The sequence below is a fragment of the Protomyctophum parallelum genome (genome assembly GCF_964188405.1).
Source record: "Protomyctophum parallelum genome assembly, chromosome: 12".
Classification (NCBI taxonomy): domain Eukaryota; kingdom Metazoa; phylum Chordata; class Actinopteri; order Myctophiformes; family Myctophidae; genus Protomyctophum; species Protomyctophum parallelum.
Genome location: NC_139712.1, coordinates 30,848,515 through 30,869,404, shown reverse-complemented (window position 1 = coordinate 30,869,404; position 20,890 = coordinate 30,848,515). Strand labels below are relative to the sequence as shown.

General features: G+C 42.1%; 1 protein-coding gene across 1 annotated transcript in view; it reads right to left on the bottom strand.

Annotated features, from left to right (window-relative positions):
* apbb1ip (amyloid beta (A4) precursor protein-binding, family B, member 1 interacting protein) overlaps positions 1 to 20,890 on the bottom strand; it is a 40,763-nt gene that overhangs the window by 6,567 nt on the left and 13,306 nt on the right. The window contains exons 2-9 of the mRNA XM_083778481.1: positions 18,082 to 18,141; positions 16,668 to 16,800; positions 14,723 to 15,063; positions 13,367 to 13,444; positions 9,302 to 9,461; positions 5,200 to 5,321; positions 1,667 to 1,741; positions 1,010 to 1,153 (exon numbers count right to left, since the gene is read on the bottom strand). Of these exons, the coding sequence (XP_083634607.1) occupies positions 1,010 to 1,153; positions 1,667 to 1,741; positions 5,200 to 5,321; positions 9,302 to 9,461; positions 13,367 to 13,444; positions 14,723 to 15,063; positions 16,668 to 16,800; positions 18,082 to 18,141 (1,113 nt within the window). The remainder of the gene's footprint in view (positions 1 to 1,009; positions 1,154 to 1,666; positions 1,742 to 5,199; positions 5,322 to 9,301; positions 9,462 to 13,366; positions 13,445 to 14,722; positions 15,064 to 16,667; positions 16,801 to 18,081; positions 18,142 to 20,890) is intronic.

Sequence of the window (20,890 nt, the reverse complement as noted above, 5' to 3'; positions counted from 1 at the left end):
TTACTACAGGGAGGTCGCCTAGGGGCCTTGGGGCCGGGGTCCTCAGAGTTACTACAGGGAGGTCGCCTAGGGGCCTTGGGGCCGGGGTCCTCAGAGTTACTATAGGGAGGTCACCTAGGGGCCGGGGTCCTTAGAGTTACTACAGGGAGGTCGCCTAGGGGCCGGGGTCCTCAGAGTTACTATAGGGAGGTCGCCTAGGGGCCGGGGTCCTCAGAGTTACTACAGGGAGGTCACCTATTGGCCTTGGGGCCGGGGTCCTCAGAGTTACTACAGGGAGGTCGCCTAGGGGCCGGGGTCCTCAGAGTTACTACAGGGAGGTCGCCTAGGGGCCGGGGTCCTCAGAGTTACTACAGGGAGGTCGCCTAGGGGCCGGGGTCCTCAGAGTTACTACAGGGAGGTCACCTAGGGGCCGGGGTCCTCAGAGTTACTATAGGGAGGTCGCCACACCTTTGTGTGATTGGAAGTAACCCTTCGAACCGAGAATCCCTATTCTAAGGCGAACATTAGCACATCTATTTTGTACATCTTCTATTTCCGGCAAAGACGGAAAAAGAGCAGCTAGACCAAGTACAGAGCCAACGGTCACGTATACCAAGTATTGATGGTTTAAAGTCAATAATAATCATAAAACAATCATAAAACCGACTGCAAGTCAATAATAATCATAAAACCGACTGCACGGTTAAGCCAGTACTGCTATTTTTGGCGGGAGGAGACGAAGAAGAAGTCAGTCGGTCTTGGCCCCTTAAAAATATGCCTTTACACAACACTGATGATAGTGGTGTCAAACAAGTCTATGAAGCTACCTATGAAATCTATGAAAAGGTTTAATCTGCAACACAGTTTTATACAATATGTAGTATCGCTAGATATTGTCCTGCTTCATCTCTTTCTGAGCTAAGGGGGGTCCTTAGCCTGAAAAAACATCGAAGACCCCTGACCTCCTAGGGGGCATTAACTGTTTAGATGTGCTTTTGTCTGGGTTCTTTGCCACAGTGACTTTGCTGACCTTGCTCTTCCCTTTGGGTACGTAATAAATTCCAGAAGCTCTCAGCAGGAACAGCCGCTGTTTCCACGACTTCTTGCCGTCCTCTCTGACGTACAGTGCCCCCTCCAGGTCTGGCACGATGATGGACGTCCCACAGAAGTTCTCCTGTGAGGAGACATGGTATGTTTGACTAAAGATTTTTTTTTTTTTTTTTGCACTCCTCTGATGCTGCGTTCACACACTGGCAGTTGCAAAGGAACAGTACTCAATTGTTTTACTTAAGTAAAAGTATCAATACGGGGGGGGGGGGGGGGGGGGGGGGATGAGTAAAAGTACAAAAGTAAAAGTATTCATTGTGCAGAATATCCCATTTCAAATTGATAAAAATATTTTGAAAATGGCAGAGATCTGCTCACAATTATTTTGAATAAATGTAGTGTAGTAAAAGTACAATATCTGGATCCCAGATGTAGTGGAGTAGAAATTGGAAAGTACAGTACTTAAGTAAATGTACTTAGTTACTTTCCACCACTGCAGTCTACCATTCGTGTGTGTGTGCGTGTGCATGCGTGTGTGTTTGCATATGTGTGTGTCTGTGTGTGTGTGTGTGTGTGTGTGTGTGTGTGTGTGTGTGTGTGTGTGTGTGTGTGTTTGTGCACGTGCGCGCATGTTTTTTACCTCTATTAGCAACTGCTTGTCTCTTTCTTTCATCTCCGGTACAGTTTTCTCATCCTTATTCCACAGATAAAAGTTCTGCAGCCAAAAGGGAAAACAAAAAGATGATGTCTTTGCAACGACGCCAACATTAACACGAAATCCACCGACACTAAAGACCGTCCTAATGTGTTCAGATTACACTAATGACCGTCCTAATGTGTTCAGATTACACTAATGACCGTCCTAATGTGTTCAGATTACACTAATGACCGTCCTAATGTGTTCAGATTACACTAAAGACCGTCCTAATGTGTTCAGATTACACTAATGACCGTCCTAATGTGTTCAGATTACGTTAGACTTGATACCATACGCCGGCGGCGGACTGTGGCCAGAGACCGCTCTAGGGGGAATTCAGTTTTTCCTTTTTTTTCCTTTTTTTTTTCTTTAGGTTTTCAGGCAAAAGCGAGTAAGAACAGAACAGCCTTCACATGTAGTAATTCAGTCAATTATATAAAAAGAAACATTAGGTCAAACCAAGTGTCTGACACAATAAAATAAGTTCTGAGGTCTATTGTTTCCATATAAATGGTACAAAAACAAATAATGAAGAGACTACGCTGCTGAACACCCCAAGCCCCACCCAGATAAAATAAATATTTTTCTCCCAATTTGGGGGGATTCTGTTTTGATGGCTTTTGTCAGAAGTTGGAGTGATGAATGGATAGCATGGATTAAAGTTCTCAGTTGCCATGAATGATTTCAGTCATTTTCAGTCATCTTCTCTGGAAGCATGCTGCGCAGCGAAAATAGCTGATCTTCATTTTCGATTATTATTTTAAGATCGGAGCATTTGAAGTAGCAATATGTCCAGAAGCATCTTCCATAACATCTTAATAGTCTGGCATATTTCATATAAAAGCAAAGGTTAAAGCTTCAATCCGTGATTTACTGATTTATTCACCTGGAAGTATGTAGAACAGCAGGAACAATATTATGAAAACATCATCATTTTACATATTGTGCTAATTGTTAAGGGAACAGCGCTAGTGTGGGGAGCTTGCTGTTTCACAAATCACATTAGGACCTGGCCATATAAACATTTTACTTTTTAGACAATATCAATCATGGACATATAAGGTAGCTCTGTCTTCTGTTGCCCTTGACATACGTATGTGGGATTTACAGGCTGTGACATCACAAACAGCAGGAATATCGGAGCACTTGTTTGATCCAGAAAACCCCAGACCACAAAAAATCTAGTTCAGGTTTTTAGGGTGCAATTGAGCTCAGAAAACCTAAAGAATTTTTGAAAGATTACAAACAATCCCATTGTCACTATAGGCTCCAAAGCCATGCTATCTCTCCCTGCCAACCAGACAGACACCATTAATCACTTCAAGGATTGGTAATTTGGTCTGCTAGATCAACAAAACCTGGCCAAGAACTTTGTGTCTCTCCCCTAATAGTGCGGTTTAGTTTGATAGAGTGCAGTGAAGAAATTAGAGGCCATCATTTGTACCGATTAAAAAGGCCATAACTCATAATTCAGTCAAGGGTGAAAATAGCCACATTGCTCTGGGCTGACAACTAATGAGGAGAGATTTGGCTAAACAGAAGGAGTCCAAGACAAATTGACTGGCCAGCGCTGAACACTTGAGATGTCACGAGCAGACCACCTGTGATCTGTGTAGTACACTGTTTCCCAAACAGTGGGTCGGGACCCATTTGTGGGTTGCGGATACATTTTTATGGGTCCCTTTAACTTTTGTTTCCCACATTTTGTTTTGTTTTTAATAAGTGAATTAAAAACAAATTCAATGGTTTTCTTTCAGTAATTTGAAAGAAATGAAGAAATAAAAGAAAAATCTAAGAAATTCCATGAATTAGAACACTAATGTTTAAGAAGCAGTGGAAATAGCCAATCTAAAAGCTCACAACGTGGCGCCAAGAGACGCGTTGTGAGCTTGTAGTCCTGCTGTGCTGTGCTGTGGATATCTCAAAAATGCCATCTGCCAAAGTAGGTCTCCAAAACATCTATTTTGTTTTATTTATTTTCCATCACACGGGCCAATTTGGTACAAAATAATGCCAGGCTTTCCTCCAAGGTGGAAAGTCTGGTGACGTGAGGTAAGGGTGTCACAGTAGCGTTTTAAATGCGGAAGTCTTGACATCCCAGATTTGACAGCTTCTGGGGACTTGGTTGCGTGTTTATTGATACAACCGCTCTTCTAGGGAGAACCGCTGTGATTGGTTAGTAGTCACCGGGATTGACTGTTCTCGTTTATTTTGTCTAAACCTTAACCCTAACCTCAGTAAAACTATGCCCAACCCTAACTAGTGCTGCCAACAAATGTCCCATATTCGAATGAATATTCAAATAAATAAAATAATCGGATATTTTAAATTAAATTCGAATTAAAAACATAACAATAAAATTGCTGTGTGAGTTCTGGCGAGACTCTGTGCCACGTAAACTAAAACATACAAAAATGAGGCTATTAAGATCATTATGAATCATTCATTTGATCTCGCAAGACTCAAGAGAGTGCATTTCTGAGCACCAACCACGGCCCATACAGGACCGGACCATATATATAAAGAAAGAGAACGTTTTACAGCATATTATTCTGCAATATTCATATCATATTCATATTAAAATCATATACATTCGAAATTGTTCGAACATTGTTCGAATACATGTGGTGTTTTAAAAGGAATATTCTTTATGATCAGTACTTTATTTTAGATTTTTTACAAACACATAAAACAGAAAACCTACAATACAAACACAAGCAACAACAGCAGAGTGGATAGACATGGATGGATAGACAATTAAGATAGAAAATAGTTTACATTATTTTCACGACCAAACGCAGCATCATCAACCGTATCATAATGTGTAGTAATACAATAAACAATCAAGAGGGCATTGCCTGACCATGGATCACACCAAGGGACCTGCAACATGACTGAGGAACACGTCCCACTTCAGATCATATTTATCCAACTGATTATTCATCTTAAAGGATTTTTAAAAGGAATATTCAAATATAATTTTTGGCCAATTCTGGCAGCACTTACCCTAACCTCAGTAAAACTATACCTTAAAGGTATATTCAGTGATTTCACTTAATTCAAATATTACTTATTTTTTTGTTTTGTTGTGATAATCCTCCCTACTATAGAGTGTGCTGGCCATATAAGGAGTTCCTCCCTGTCCCCAGTTAACCCCTGGGGGTCAAAAAACCTTAGGTTTCGTTTTTGACTCTCTATCCTGATTGGACGAAAGGCTGGGTCCCACAGCCAAAAACGAAACCTAAGTGAACCTGAGTGAAATCACTGAATATACCTTTAACCTAACTCAGTAAATCTATGCCTACCGGGGGGCCAGTCAGACACACCGGTAAGGCGGGTTTATCCTATAACATCGGTGGGATCCATAATGTGAATTAGTTCAACGTACGGGAAACCATTGGCGACCGCCAATAGGGAGAAAGTGAGAAAGTGACGACTAGTTTCAGCGTCTGTTTGAAGTAAGGGGGTGATGTTACCTGAGGGTTTTTGAAAACGGCATATCTGTCTTCTCTCTCCTGGAAGAAGACTTTGTTTTGGCTGTCTCTTGTCCATGCTGAGAGGTGCTCTACCAGGGTCTCGTGATCCTCGAACCCCCGCTCTGCCAGCGAAAGCAAACAAAGCTAATCTATTATTCTGTCAGCCATGAAAATAACTCCTCTCTCAACACCGGTCAAATAATGATATCAAGACTCTGGCTTTGCGAGATAAAAAAGAATAATAAAAGACGACAGTTTACTTGTTCAACATGAGTTTTCATTAGAGTGTGGTTTTGTCCCATCACACTAAAGTCCACAGTATGATATTATTTAAAGGAGCATACAGATTGTTTAAAATGATTCTCTCCCCAGCATCATAATGGTGGTTTAACCAAAACCTGAACCCTGTTTCCCAGCTCTCAGTCTCCTCCCCCCCTCCCCTGCTGTCCATTTAGTTTTGCACTATTCTTAAAACAAACACTTTTTCACAGTGGCCGCCAGCTGGTCTGGAGATATTTAATTCACCCAAAGTTCGGTTTAAAATACATCTCACAGCCACACACAATTGTCCATTTTAAATGTAGCCCCAGACCATGAAGCCAAATTTAGAAAGAGTTAAATAAAGCGCCACCCGAACCGCTCATTTGCTGGAATGAGTTTATATGGCATTAAAACATGAAAACACATTAAAGTGCACTCTCTCACTTCCCCCTTCCCGCTGTTCCCGCCCGCCCACACACACTTGTAGATGCTGGCAGATCTGCCATGTAGCAAAGTGTACATGTACTCAAGTACTGTACTTAAGTACAATGTTTGTTTAAGGAATATTTTTTTGTGTTTTAAATTTTTGATTACTACTCCACTACATCCCAAAGGCACTTTTAGTTTTACTCCACTAGCTATAACTATGTGAAAACTGCATGAGTTACTGTAGATTTTGATTATTACAGCTGCTGTTAATGTATGTGCTGTAATACAGCATAAACATTAACCACTTTAGCTCTATAATACTGTATACTTTTCAGCCATTTGAAAATAGCCTTTCTTCTTTCTTTTCTGTTCGGATGAATGGGCTGTCAGGGCCAGAAAGTAGTTTTTTGCCACTCAGTATAGGCGTTCCTGCATAACTTCCGGGTTTGACGATGATGTCACACGCATACCCTCTATTGTACTTTTACTCAAGTAAATTATGAATTCAGGACATTTACTTGTAACTTGTATATTTCTACATTGCAGTATTGATACATCTTTGCACCACTGCTATTAGGCGCCTCGCTGCTTCACAATTGCGGGTTGGCCCGTTCATGGAGGCCATAGGTAGACATTAAATAAATTGCTCCCAGGGATCCAGCCTATAGTTTGACTATTACAATCATTAAATGGATGGTGTGCCTGCAGCCTCACAGTGACTCTTGTTAAGAGTAAAAGCCCTTTGAACTGCACTAACCACACGGTTATGGCGAGCACATGGCTGATCCTCCGCACTCGCACAACAGGCCATTGCTGTTCGTTGCTTGGCATCAGGCTACACAGTGCTGCATGTGGAGGTTCACTATCAATGAAACATTACATGGCTGTTTCACATATAGGATTCAATTCATTCAATGACTTATTGATGTTTAACTGCATGTTCACATCGAAGCTATTGCTGTATGTTGCAGTTGTAGTTCTATTTCTCTTGTAGTTTACTATAGGTGTAAACCAGATTGTTGGTGGACTGTGGTTTGCATCTTGCATTTTGTCTCTGTCAGGTGGAAACCTCATGTGTCCAAAACTGTTAAACAGTTAAATTCCAAAGTATCTGATCCACAATAAAAAAAATCGCGATGCATTGTGAGCTTGTACATCAGCTATTTTCAAATGGCCGAAGTGTATATAGGGCTGAAGTGGTTACTGTATGTTTTGTAATAATAATCAAAATCTGCTAGTAACTAGTAACTAACGTTTTCAAATAATTGTAGTGGAGGAAAAGTACAATATTTGCTTCTGAGATGTAGTGGAGCAGAAGTAATAAAAGTACAAATACCACAAAGTTTCACTTAAGTAGAGTACTTAAGTAAAACGTACACCACTGTGATTGTGATTCATGAACATCCCACTCCTGCTCTGACCATGAGACAAAAGGCTTACACGGGTAAGAGCAGTTTCTCTCGGATGACAGGCTATAAGTAGCAATTGACGTGTCAGACGGCGTGTTCAGCACATGGGCAACAATAAGGCCGTCATTTGCGTAAAAATAGACACAGTGTGTGCATGACCAAAGGGAAATACCAGTTTCCTCGCTTCTTGGTTGCTGACACTACAATCTCCTCGTCGCAATTAATAGTAACATTTTGACAAGAACTTGGACTATTATGAGGGTATTGATAAATGGATTGGGTCCGAGTTTTACAGAGCTATAGTCTCATTTGTCACGAGACGAGCCAGGCAGGTACTCTTTTCAATCTGTCCCCCAAGAGCGTGCTGCCTCAGCATTGTTTTTTCAGATACTGCAAAAAACAACACGGTTTAAAAACATTATCTTTCAATAAGACATAACTGTACACAGTAGAAGTAAAGTGCTATTTCTAGGTCCATTGAACAGCATTTCACCCTGGCAAACCAAGGTCCTTGTCGAGCATTGGTTCTCGAACTGAGAACCGAAATGTTAAAAATGTATTAGCATCAAATTCCATTTGAAATCTACTGTATATATTTACATACAAATGATGTTGGTGGAAAAACTAAATGCCAAACTAAGTTCACTAAGGTCTCCGGCTTGAAACAATGAATTCCATTCCACTTACATGTGCACACTTACTGGTGTGCGGATTTGATCAATTCTTCTACAAATTTGGGCAAATACCTATCGATTTCGGGGGTCCTTGACATGAAAAAGGTTGAGAACCACTGCGGTAGAGGTTCTGTAAAATTCCAAGCGTAAATCCCTTTAAAGAGGGACATTATAAACGTGACGGAGTTGTTGGAGCGGGCCGTATATAGAGCAACAGATGGTAATGAGAGCCAGCGGGCCGGGGAGATCGAGGTAAATATGGCTCAGCCTGTTGAGATGGACCATTGAGATCATAGGCTTCCATTTCCTCAAGACAGACCAGATGACTGACAGCGTCCGATACACAAAATTAAACCCACCTGTTTACGTGTGTGTGTGTGTGTGTGTGTGTGTGTGTGTGTGTGTGTGTGTGTGTGTGTGTGTGTGTGTGTGTGTGTGTGTGTGTGTGCGCCAAGCCCTGTGTGTGTGTGCGACTGTGTGTGTGTGCGCGTTTTTAAAGGGGAGAGTTATAGATCAATGCTTCATTGTGCACTCACTCGCTGACTGTCACCGTGCCAATGAAAACATTAGACCATCATCTGGCCCAGAGTGGAACATCAACCCACCCCCACTGCATGCTGTGTGTGTGTGTGTGTGTGTGTGTGTGTGTGTGTGTGTGTGTGTGTGTGTGTGTGTGTGTGTGTGTGTGTGTGTGTGTGTGTGTCCATCCGAGTATTTGCATATTTGTGGAAGTGTATTTGTGTCTGTTTGACTCTTTGTAAGCAGTACAAAACCCACATGACAAGCATATGTAAACATGGTCAAGGACCTTCAACTTCAAAGTAGGCCTACTTTATTTTTTCCTTTCGGAAACGTGCAGTGGTTAAAAAATAACAAAAATCCGCAATACATAGGTACACAAATGCTATAAAACTTTACTTTTAGGAGAACAACTAGGCCTGGTACTTAAAAGCATAATATATTAGTCTGGGAAGGGGGTGTCTGTTCAGTCAGTCAGTCAGCCAGCCAGCCAGCCAGCCATGCAGTCAGCCATGCAGCCAGCCAGTCAGTCAGCCAGCCGGCCAGTCAGCCAGCCAGCCAGCCAGCCAGCCAGCCAGCCAGCCAGTCAGTCAGTCAGCCAGCCAGTCAGTCAGTCAGTCAGTCAGCCAGCCAGTCAGTCAGTCAGTCAGTCAGTCAGTCAGCCAGCCAGTCAGCCAGCCAGCCAGTCAGTCAGTCAGTCAGCCAGCCAGCCAGCCAGTCAGCCAGCCAGTCAGTCAGTCAGTCAGTCAGCCAGCCAGCCAGTCAGTCAGCCAGCCAGCCAGCCAGTCACTCAGTCACTCAGTCACTCACCCAGCTGCAGTTCAGGGTTCTTCTCACAGATGCTCCAGTCTACGTTGCAGTCACAATGGGTCTTCTCAAACAGGCTGTCCAGCACGTCTCTGACCTTCTGTCTCTCGTCCACCATCAGAGTCTTGGAGCTGCCGTCATTCTGCAGAACCTTCACCACCAACTGACAAAATGGATTGATTGATTGATAATTGAGTGATTGATTGATTGACTGACTGAATACTGTCTTTAACAGTTGGCAGTGTACTTTGCACAATGACAATTTTGGAGTATTTGTACTTGAGTATTTCAAATGCTTTTACTTCTACTCCGCTACATCTCGGATCCAAATATTGTACCAAATATTGTACCCCACTACAATTATTTGAAAAGTTACTTTGTAAATTTAGATTATTACAAAACATATCAATGCGTTGGCGATGTGAAGCATTGATCTGATCTGCTATTTTCAAAAGATTTTCATACATTTGAAACTTGAAATGAGACTATTCTATTCTAGTACTTTTACTTTTGGTACTTTTTGATGCCAATACTTCTGTACTTTTACTCAAGTACATTTTGAATTCCGGACTTTTACTTTTAACTGTATTCATATAATTAATATAATTGTATTAATATACTACTATACAGATTGGACAATCTGTATGGTAAATTTTATTTTATTCATTAATTTTAATTATTCATTCACATTCTATTTAAAGCACTTTTAGCAGTGCATAATCTCCATTAGAGTTGTCCCGATCGGATCAAGTGATTGGAAATCGGAGCCGATCATGTAATTTTCAAATGATCGGGACTGGGAGAAATAAATCTGAGATTCTCTCTTTTTTTTTTTTATAAAATAGTGTGTCTAAATAGGCTTGTGTCTTAAAGAAAGATGTATAAACAGTGATATTTTGTGAAAACTTTCATGTTCATGCTTGATGTTTGTCCTCTTGGGACACTAGTTCCAGCAGTGGCAAACACATGCAACAAAGACATTCACAGAGCCATGATGAAAACAAAAGAATGCAACCACCACTATGCATGATATGATAATGTCCTGTAGTAGGCCTATACTATCTATCTCTGAATGATAGCCAAAGCCATGCAAATGGTGTTTTCTCTACAAGAGTTTTAACTTTGACTTCAGTTCCATAAGATGTAGTTGCAAGATTCACTCAATCTAATTAACCAATACATCATTATTGCTATGATTCCCTGCTTTCATATGACATATAAAAATAAAAGTAGTCACATATTTTTGCCTTTGAATAATTGAAAGGCAACAGACTAGACTAGAGTGACATACATTTCTCACATGGCATAAGTGTTGTATACAATATAAAGATCGGATCGGGAAAGATCCGTATCGGCATGTCTCAAAATCAAATGATCGGAATCGGATCACGGATCGTGATCGGGAGATCTACTATCTGCATATTACTTTTTAATTAATTATTGTTTGCTCCTGTACATTTTCTATAGTGGAGCCATATCATCCATCCATATCTGAGATTAATTTAACTCCAGAGAAGAGCAGCTATGCTTGCCTCCCTCCTGGATCTGGCTTTGCACTTCCTCTCATCTGGAACTGAAACCATCGTTATAAGCCAAGCAGTTTGACAGAACCATGCAGGGTCAGCTGGTCACTAAAACCATTGTTAGTAAGCCAAGCAGTTTGACAGAAGTTATAACCATGCAGGGTCAGCTGGTCACTGAAACCATCGTTAGTAAGCCAAGCAGTTAGACAGAACCATGCAGGGTCAGCTGGTCACTGAAACCATCGTTAGTAAGCCAAGCAGGTCAGCCTAGCTGGTCACTCACAATGTGTCATAAAGACGGTGGTGGAAAGTAAGTACATTTAGGCTAATTAATATAAGTACTGTACTTAAGTACAATTTGGGGGTATTTGTAGGAGTATTTCCTATTTCCAATACTTTTACTACTCCACTACATCTCAGGGGCAAATATTGTACTCATTTACTTGTAAACTTTAGTTACTAGTTACTTTGATTATTATTACAAAACGTACAGTAACCACTTATAAATAGCAGACCTACAAGCTAATTTAGTACATTTTTAATTCTGGACTTCTACTTGTAATGAAGTAGTTCTGCGTTGCAGTATTGATACTTTTACTTAAGTAAAACATTTGAGTACTTTTTCCTCCACTGCATAAAGAACACTCCTGTCAGAGATGGTATCGTGCAGAGGGATTTTCTGTTCCGGAATTGTTCCGGATCAGGTTTTACCTGGTCCCAAACTCCTTGGAATGCCATTCAACATATGGTGAAATAGAGTAGTTTGGATGCAAATAATCCCTTTTTCTCTGACAGAAATGTGCTCCCTGACTTTTCACAGAATCTGCCCTTGTCTTTTGCTTCACATGCGCATAACCACAAAGACCTATGGAGCTCAACCACCGAGAAACCCTCATACCAAACAAACTGACACCTTCACGGATGCTTCCGTGAAGGTGGTTATGAGTCACCGTTTCCTCAAACATCATTATGTACGGGTAGAGCACATGTACTCATGGCTGCATAAAATGCACATGGCCATCAGCGTTGTTTCAACTCGATGACGTCAAACAACAAACACCAGAGCCCCCACTCTGGTAACTGTATCAATCTGGCTATTAAATCGCCTTTTGATGAATTGTTTTTTTTACAGAAATGACAGTTTTTTTAGAAACATCATCATCCAACATACTTTACTGTGTTTGTTTACATGCTAGTAGCGCTCGTTGACTGTTTTTGTTTGGTTAGCAACCGGGTTATAGCCACATTGACAACGGCGTCATCTGCTTTGCTACTATTTTGATTGGTTGGTGTGATCCAATCACCGAAGACCATGCAAGGCACCAACCTGCAGCACATCAGGAGCAGTTAGGGGTTCAGCGTCTTGCTCAAGGACACTTTGACAGTATATATTTCTGGGGGAGCCCGGGATCGAATTGGGAACCTTCTGGACACTCTACCCCTCAGACACTGCCGCCCCACTTTTGAGGGTTTTTGTTATGTTTTTATTTATATTTTCTGTAGGAGTTGCTAGTGCAGCGAAAGTGATAACCCTCCCCTGCCAGAGAACCTGACAGTTGTTAGATCTGCAGTCATTGTCAGATATCACAGCTGCTTGGGTTCCATCAATCACTCCAACAATGTAACATTTCCGCGAGCGTGATTTTTATTTATTTATGTAGCGTGAAAATTGTCCGCTCTGATGCGTGGCCCCCATGCATGCACGCAGCCAAACACACGTGTCATTGGTTTATGGGTGCCATGCTGCCCGCTTTGAAGATGAGAAAAGCGTCCACATATCACCCAAGGAAGGAAGCTGTGCTATCCTGCAGTAAGCTGGACAGATAAAAGGAGCTAGCGATCCATTATGGTGATTAATGGCACCGTGGGGAAACGTGGGAGAAAGGGACATTCTGTTTCAGCATTACGGCTTTCACTTAAAATGACTTCCAGATAGCACTATCGGTGGATGAAGTATTCAAGTTTTACTTGAGCGAACGTATCGATACCACAATGTAGAAATACTACTGTATGTTTACAATTGAATGTGTTAAAAAGGTACGAAAGATGTAAGAGGTAAGAAAGATGAGTACTTGTATTGGCGTCAAAATGCACTTTTACCAAAAGTAAAAGTACTCACTATGCAAAATGTCCCAATGCACAAGTGTTGCATTGAAATCTTTTGAATATAGCAGATCTGCGAGCTCACAAAGGGTTGTGAGCTTGTAGATTGGCTATTTTCAAATAGCCCAAGTACTGTATAGGGATGAAGGGCTAAATGCATGTTTAACTTTTGTAATAATAACCCAAATCTACAAAGTAACTAGTAACTAAAGTTTTCAAATAATTGTAGTGGAGTAAAAAAGAATAGTACAATATTTGCCTCTGAGGTGTAATGGAGCAGAAGTAAAAGTACAGACATTTGAAAATACCCCAGTAAAGTAAATACTGGCGTATTTGTACAGTACTTGAGTACATGTATTTAGTTATACTTTCCATCACTTTCCATTTGCCATCGGCAGCAGATCTTAGATGCATGTTAAGGCGTTAAGTTCGCTTGGCTTACCTTTTTAACTTTGGCCTCCTTGAGTTTCTCCAGCGCAAGTTTAATTTTGTCCGCCTTGATCTGTGCCTCGATTTCCTCCTGAATGAAACCATATCAATAACAGAGACTGACATGGTGGAATAATAGACGGCGTGCCTGTGAAATATATGCATTATTCATCTGTCGTCATCCGCGGTGTTTCGTTTAAACTAAGGAGATATAGGATCTGCTCAGACTAAAGAGACAAAAAAAATGACACCCAGACTCTCACAATCGTGACAAGGAATGAAAACAAAAGCCTCGGTTCTACTTGGTAACAGACTTTCGGCAACTTAAGTCCTTTGGCAGGCAACATTAAAACGCATTTATATAGAGACATAATGTACGTCGTCGCTGTCGGGCTGAAACCTCCTATCTCCATATTCTAACTTTTTGTGTTTTATTTTCTTCTTCAACGTAAATTAAAACCCCACTTGATCAAACTACAGCGTCACACAAAAGCGTCAAAGGCAGAGCCACAAGCTCGAAACGTGGCACGACGCAGAGCTTTCTGAGCTTGTCGATCCGCTATACTTTTGCCGCTTTTGAATTTGAATCCCGAAGAGTAACCGTTGTGGACATATGAGGTTTCCACCCCGACAGAGACCATATACTATACCGTCTGTCTTAGAGATATGAGTGCTGTTTTAGAAATTCGGATCCCTCCATTATATTAATGAACATGCGACACATCCTTAATGGTGATGGATCCCTTGCACCTGGTGTTTTTGTCTCGCGGGGACGATGAGGTCACGAAGCCTGCTAAAGTAATAATCTCTCCCTTCTTCTCCTCGTAACAACACCACTGCCGTCACCGTCTCACCTCCCTGCTCCAACCTACAACCCCTGCTATTGATCCCCTTGCCGTTTCCTGTGTCGTGTGTGTGCGTGTGTGATATGTTCCAGACAGACTAGACTGGCTAGAAACAGTTTGGACTTAACTCCAACCATCAACGTGTTTATAAGCCATAACGGTATAAGAGGAATACCATTCAACCAGTTGCAACCATTTTAAGTCGACTACTAACGTTAAAGGAGCAAGAAACCCTGGGCTGATTTTGTAGTTTGTCTTCCACTTCAGTTTAAAAAACTGCAGTCTGCCATGTTAGTAAAAACATGGCAGGCTGCTTCACACTGACCTTATAGTACACAGTGATGTAAGCAAGGTTTGACAAGATAACCTCGTTTGATGGGGGGGGAGGTGGGAAGAAGTTAGAGCACAGCCATCAAACAAGGCTGTCTCGTCAAACCATGTGAGACTCCCATTGAAAATGAATTGGAGCGGTCTGAGACGGGTGTCCCGAATGTGTGAGTGAGTGCAGCCTGACGAGGACTGACCTTGGAGGGTTTGCTGTGCTGAGGAGGCGGGGGCGGCGACAGTGACGTGGTGGGCGACACCGGACCGGGGCTGTCACCGCTGCCGCTCTGGGGCCGAGACGCCGGGGAGGAGGACGCGGTGACAGAAGGGACGGAGTAGGTGCTCAGGCCCTGTGGCGCCGGCGGCAGCAGGTCCGGGGGTGCTGCTGATGGGGGTGGAGGCGTGACCTCCTCCTCCTCCTCCTTCCGAGCGCTCGCCGCCAGCTCCGCATTCAGCTTCTCCTCACTGGCGTTGAGGTCCGCGACCAGGTCGGCCATGAGCGCATCCAGGTCGGTGTCCTCCATCTCGTTGAGCTTTGACTCTGCAAAAAAAGCATAATCAGTGGTGTAAATATTTCAGAAAATATTTAAATAAATAGGCCTAGAGTTATATGCCTTTCTCTCTCTCTCTCTCTCTCTCTCTCTCTCTCTCTCTATATATATATATTTTTTATTTTATTTTTATTTTTTTTGCACAGAATCAAATGTTTTATCATCATGATTCACCAGGATCCTGGGTGTATAAATATTTTCTGAAATCTCTATGGGGCAGAATGAATTGGTTGTCTATCTGTGTCACCACAAAATGGCCACCACTGCTATGCTCTATAACAGATCCTTATAGTTACCAACAGACACCATGACCTTGGTATAGAAGGCCGCAGAAATCATCAGCGCAGCCCGGGCGTTACAGCCCATGAAAGGTTAACAGTACATAATTAGTAGGTAAAAGTGATCCCCCCCCCTTCTTCCTGAAATTACAACCTGAACAGTAACCAGATCACTACAAAGTTGAGACCTCTACCCTTCATCGCCAAGGCCATCTACTCCATTTTCTCTCTCCCTTTGAGATCATGATCATTGTAATTTTCTGGGTAATTGACTAAACACGTAGGTCCCCCAGGAGGCACAGTCCTGGTGCTTTGAAGTAAGTGCCATCATGCCAGAGCTAAATAACCACTTAACACTACACACAGAAGTGATTAGTGAATAAAGAAAGGGCAAAGGAACTGGTTGGAATAACGTGTTCCTTCCATGCGTTGCGTTCAGCTCCCCCCTGTAAATCCGTTGCTCTCCCCAGGTTGGCAGAGGGAGTTTAGGGCCCAGGATTATATTAGACAATTGACACTGGGTGAGGAAAAATGGGCTACAAAATCAGGCGATAAAAAAAAAGAAAAAATAACAGAATAAAGAAGGCACTGGAGCAGTGTTCATTTTGTCAACTAAAACTGTGATGAAAAATGTTCGTCGACTACCTTTTTTCACTGATGAGAACTAAGTGAAAACGAAATAAAAACTAAGCTATGATGGCGAAAACGAAGACCAAATATTGACATTTTGTTGACAAATAGAAACTAGACTAAAATGTACTCTTATGCTTGGCTGTGTGCAGGTGTCATGCTCCGAAAATAGCCGATCTATCAACGCCATCACGACCGGCCAAGATACATTTTAGTCGACTAAATCTACTGTGCATTTAGTCGACTAAAATCTTATGATATTTACAATTTAGTCGACTAATGCTAGACAAAAACTAAACATTTCAGATGACTAAAATATGGCTAAAACTAAAAACATCAAAAGCAACTCGGATGATTGGAGCTTCGATGTCAGATTACATCTTCGTCAGGTCTTCTAACATCACATTTTTCCCTGTGCTTTGCACCATGTTGTTAAAATTAAATTAGGCTCCAATCATCCTAGTTGCTCGAGTGCCTTCTTTATTCCGTTAAACGTGTCCTCCTGAGAGGCACCGGATCAGTCTGATTTCGGCTGGGGGCACGGCGCACAAATATCCCTTTAATCTTGACTACAAACACACACACACACACACACACACACACACACACACACACACACACACACACACACACACACACACACACACACACACACAGAAGCGTTAAAGGGACATGGATGAAGTCACCATTCAGGTCTGTGAAGCCGATGGAGCTGACATCATGTCTCTTGGTGGAGGAGGTGAATCCAGCGTTGAAGCTGACATCTTGCTTCTTGGTGGAGGGAGTTGCTGGGGTCACTGACTGGGCATCCTCCAGACTCTGCAGAAGACAGGGGGTAATAGCCGGGGAGGTTAAGGATTTTGTGATGTCAGGTAAATCATGACGTACCTTTAATTTGTGTTTTTTTTTCTATTCACTTGGTCATTAAGGTCCACAGAATGAGAGGTCTGCTCTGCCAGAAATATCGCGAAAAAAAAGGTTATGGACATTTTTGTATGTACCCCACCATACTAGACAACCAATATAAGGCAAAATGTCATCATACTTATGTAATTAAGGGGTAATACTTTATTAGCATGTCAAACTAGCGGGTTTTCATGATTCTGAATCCATTCCAAGCATTGGTTTTGCACGAAAAACACTCCTTGGCCTACATTTGGCCATATCCACTCCACTCCAAATGTGCTGACCTCATCACATTTGTGATGACGGCTATAGCCGTTTTTAGGCCAATTGTGTTTTGGCCTAAAAGAGATATTTCCGGCAGAGCAGACCTCTCATTCTGTGGACCTTAATGACCAAGTGAATAGAAAAAACACAAATAAAAAGTATGGCATGACACCATGGTCTTGGTGACTGATATTGTCCTTGCAGTGATGGAGGCTGTGTATTTTTCAATTTTTACTTTGCATAATGTTCCCAAAAAATTATGGATTAAATATTTTAAAACACGGCCCCTCACCAGAACCAACAACGGGTGTTTTCAATTAATCAAATTGGTTGGTTAAAATGGAGTTTGAAGTTACAATGGGTTTGTATAGCAAAGGGGCATGTGTGATATCAAGCAACTTAAAAACTGTCTGGGGCACTCACAAAAGCATGAGTAGATGTTAAAATGTCTCAAAACCTGTTGTGAAATATTCTTTTGAGAAAGCATGTTTATCTCACATCTGTTTTTCCACCGTTTTACTCATAAACGTGCATCTTTGTTTAATCTGCCAGGTCTATGTCTTAAATGGTTTAAAATGCCTTGTGACTTTGAGGAGAACATCAAAGGGATCAGCAGGGCTTTTCACGGGGGAAAAAGGTGTAATGTCTGGCTGGCTTATGAACTCACCTCTTGACCTCATGGCTTTAAAGGAGGACAAATTTATGCTTGCTAGATTGCCCACTATAGGCCCAAGTATAACCCCCGCCCCCCCTGTGGAGTGTTATGTAGTGCACTGATCTGGAGTGTCTGGGTAATTGACGGTGGGTTTTAGTGCTGTTGGCATAATGTCTCTTGGGAGATGCATGTTTACGACTGCAGATTTGAGAGGTTAATGTGTTGAGGTTATGTGTTGACCACCTTGGGGGCAGCAGTCTGGGGAAGAAACCCACCTGTGTAAGGAGATCCATCTCCCCCAGCAGGTCGCTGAACATGGCATCTATGTCGTCCATCTGGTGAAGACGACAGAACAGTAACAGAGTCAGAAACAGTGTAGCGCAGGGGTTTTCAACAGGTGGTCCGTGGACCACTGGTGGTGCCTGGAAGTATTGCATTTGGTCCCTGACCATTCATTTAGTAATGTAGGATTTGTCCATCATCCATGTAGTCATTTCCCGACAAAATTGGAGGTCCAGACCAGAAATTCAACAGAAAAAGGGAGTAAGAATCTCAAGAGGGGGAAGTGCAGTGGATTCAGTGCAGTCATTATTATTAGGATGCATAGCAAGTGTTACAAAAGCATTACCCCATATCCCCACCCAACATAACAGTGGGCCCCAGGTTGATTCTAAGTCAGGGTGGTGGGACCCTGGTTCACAATCAGTTGAAAACCCCTGGTGTAGCGGATTTGAATGCATTGAAAGGGACAACATTACGTTTACTTTAATCAGAACATTGTGTTCCAGTAGATCAGCTACTGACCTAACTGGCACAGAATAGCTACCAGAAATATAGATTGTGAAACTGTCATCCAGTTAATAGAGGCTCTCAGATTTATTTTGAAAATAGACTACATTAACTTTAGGCCAACCCATTAAAACCAGGAAAGCATCTGTGCCATTTTAGATTTTAGTTTGCGTTGCCTATTCAAAAATAGCAGATATACAGTACAAGATCACACCGTGTCACTTAGTGCCACTACTGTTTTTAACATTCTTGAAAAAAATATTGAAATTGTGAGAAGAAATACTGGTCTTGTCAGATTCATACAGCTCAATCACATATCCATCGATAGGGTTAGACTACACTAGACAGTGGAAACGTCATCTGAGCAGGCTCGATGTATTGTAAGTCAGTGGTTCTCAAACATCAAGGATCTACTGATATGTATTTGGTTGCGCAGACCCCCATCAGAATTGCTCGCTAGGGACCCCAATAAGAGATTATTTGCTTTGGAATGTTTTTGTTTGTTTGTTTTGTTTTACTTTTCATTCATTACATTTTGAATAATATAAAATAGGATTAAAAGTGGTTACACTGATTGTAGCCTAAAAGAGCACGCTTTGCCGGGCATAGAGTAAATGTGGCATTCGATATTCAAACACACTCTTATCTGTTAAACATTTGCACATGGACCTGGAAAAAACTGAGATTCCATTTGTGAAGCACTGTAATAAATGTAGCCCCAAGCCACAAACATATTACACAACATGTCTCCAACCCCAGGCTGAAGGGAAGAGAAACGTTTGGTATGCATCATATCGTCACAACTTGTCGTGCCTGCAGGCGTTGGCTGGTCAACTTTAAAGAGCTGGGATGATTTTGTAGCAAGAACCACAGAGTAAGAATCACTCAATCCCTGTTTCGCATCTCTACACTCATGATGATGTAGTGTAGTGTAGTGTAGTGTAGTGTAGTGTAGTGTAGTGTATAGTGCAGTGTAGGCAGGGTCTAGGCAGCACTGACGGTGCTTTGCTCAAGAGCACATGGTTGATAGAACATGTGACAATAGGGCACTGAGGGCAGTGCCATCATGTGTCAACCTGTTCCCATCATTTGCTGTCTAATTGACCATTATCTTGTCTCATTTCAACACCCTGTTCTTTCCTGCTGATACAGCATTTAGCCATTGGTCACATGATCGTACTTCACGAGTGTCACGGCGAAACGTCAGCCTGTTTTTTAGGACTGCTACATTTACAGAGAAAACGTGTACATAAACGTTCAGATTTCAAATATAAAGTGCTCACCCGGGGCTACGGATGTTAGAAATTTCCTGGATCGGTTATTAGTACTCCTCCGACCTGTTTTTTATTGCCACAGACTTTCAACTACGTGCTTTTCAACTATAGGTTGGGAGGTGCACTCTGATACACTGGGTGTGTTCGATATATCGAGTATTTAGGTTGCACCAGAAAAGGGTTCAAAATGTTTCCAGAAAATGAAACCAAACATCCAAGCAGACGACGACCCGGGGCAAAACTCTTCCAAAGCCGTGCACTCTGACGAAGAGAGAAGTGCGACTGATTTGGTTCCAGCAAGGAATTCATACAGTGCTTTTCATTTCTCTCTGTTTCTCGTCTAAATTTGAACTGGATCAATATTGTTCCAAGGTCTAAGATTGTGTGTGTGTGTGTGTGTGTGTGTGTGTGTGTGTGTGTGTGTGTGTGTGTGTGTGTGTGTGTGTGTGTGTGTGTGTGTGTGTGTGTGTGTGTGTGAGAGAGACGTGTGTGTGAGAGACGTGTGTGTGTGTGTGCGCACGCGCATGTTTGTGTGTGTACACGCGTGCTTGCTTGTATATGTGTGCAATATTGTTCCTTTGTGAGGGATCTACATTTTCAAACAATAGAAAACTTACTGTGTTTTGTGTTTCTTTCCTTTTTTCTGTTTGTAACTATGTTAATGAGCACCACCCCCCAACACACACACACACACACACACACACACACACACACACACACACCCTACCCCCTTCTTGTAGGGCCTACAAGAACGAGTGGTGTCCCAAAACAGAAGGAAGTGGTGAGGGGAAACTTCCTCCCCCTCGCTTAATGTTGAAATATATGCTTGTAGGAAATGAACGCACTGTTGCAAACTGAAGCAAGGTGTGTGAATTATATGCTGTTGCATAGACTAATTGACTGAAACCATTGTTACGAGAAATGACACAAGACAGTCATGATGTCAGCAAGCCTTTGTGCGATTTCGTCATTTTAGGGGCACGGCCACTTGGCATTTGGTGTTGTCAATTGTTCTTGAGGG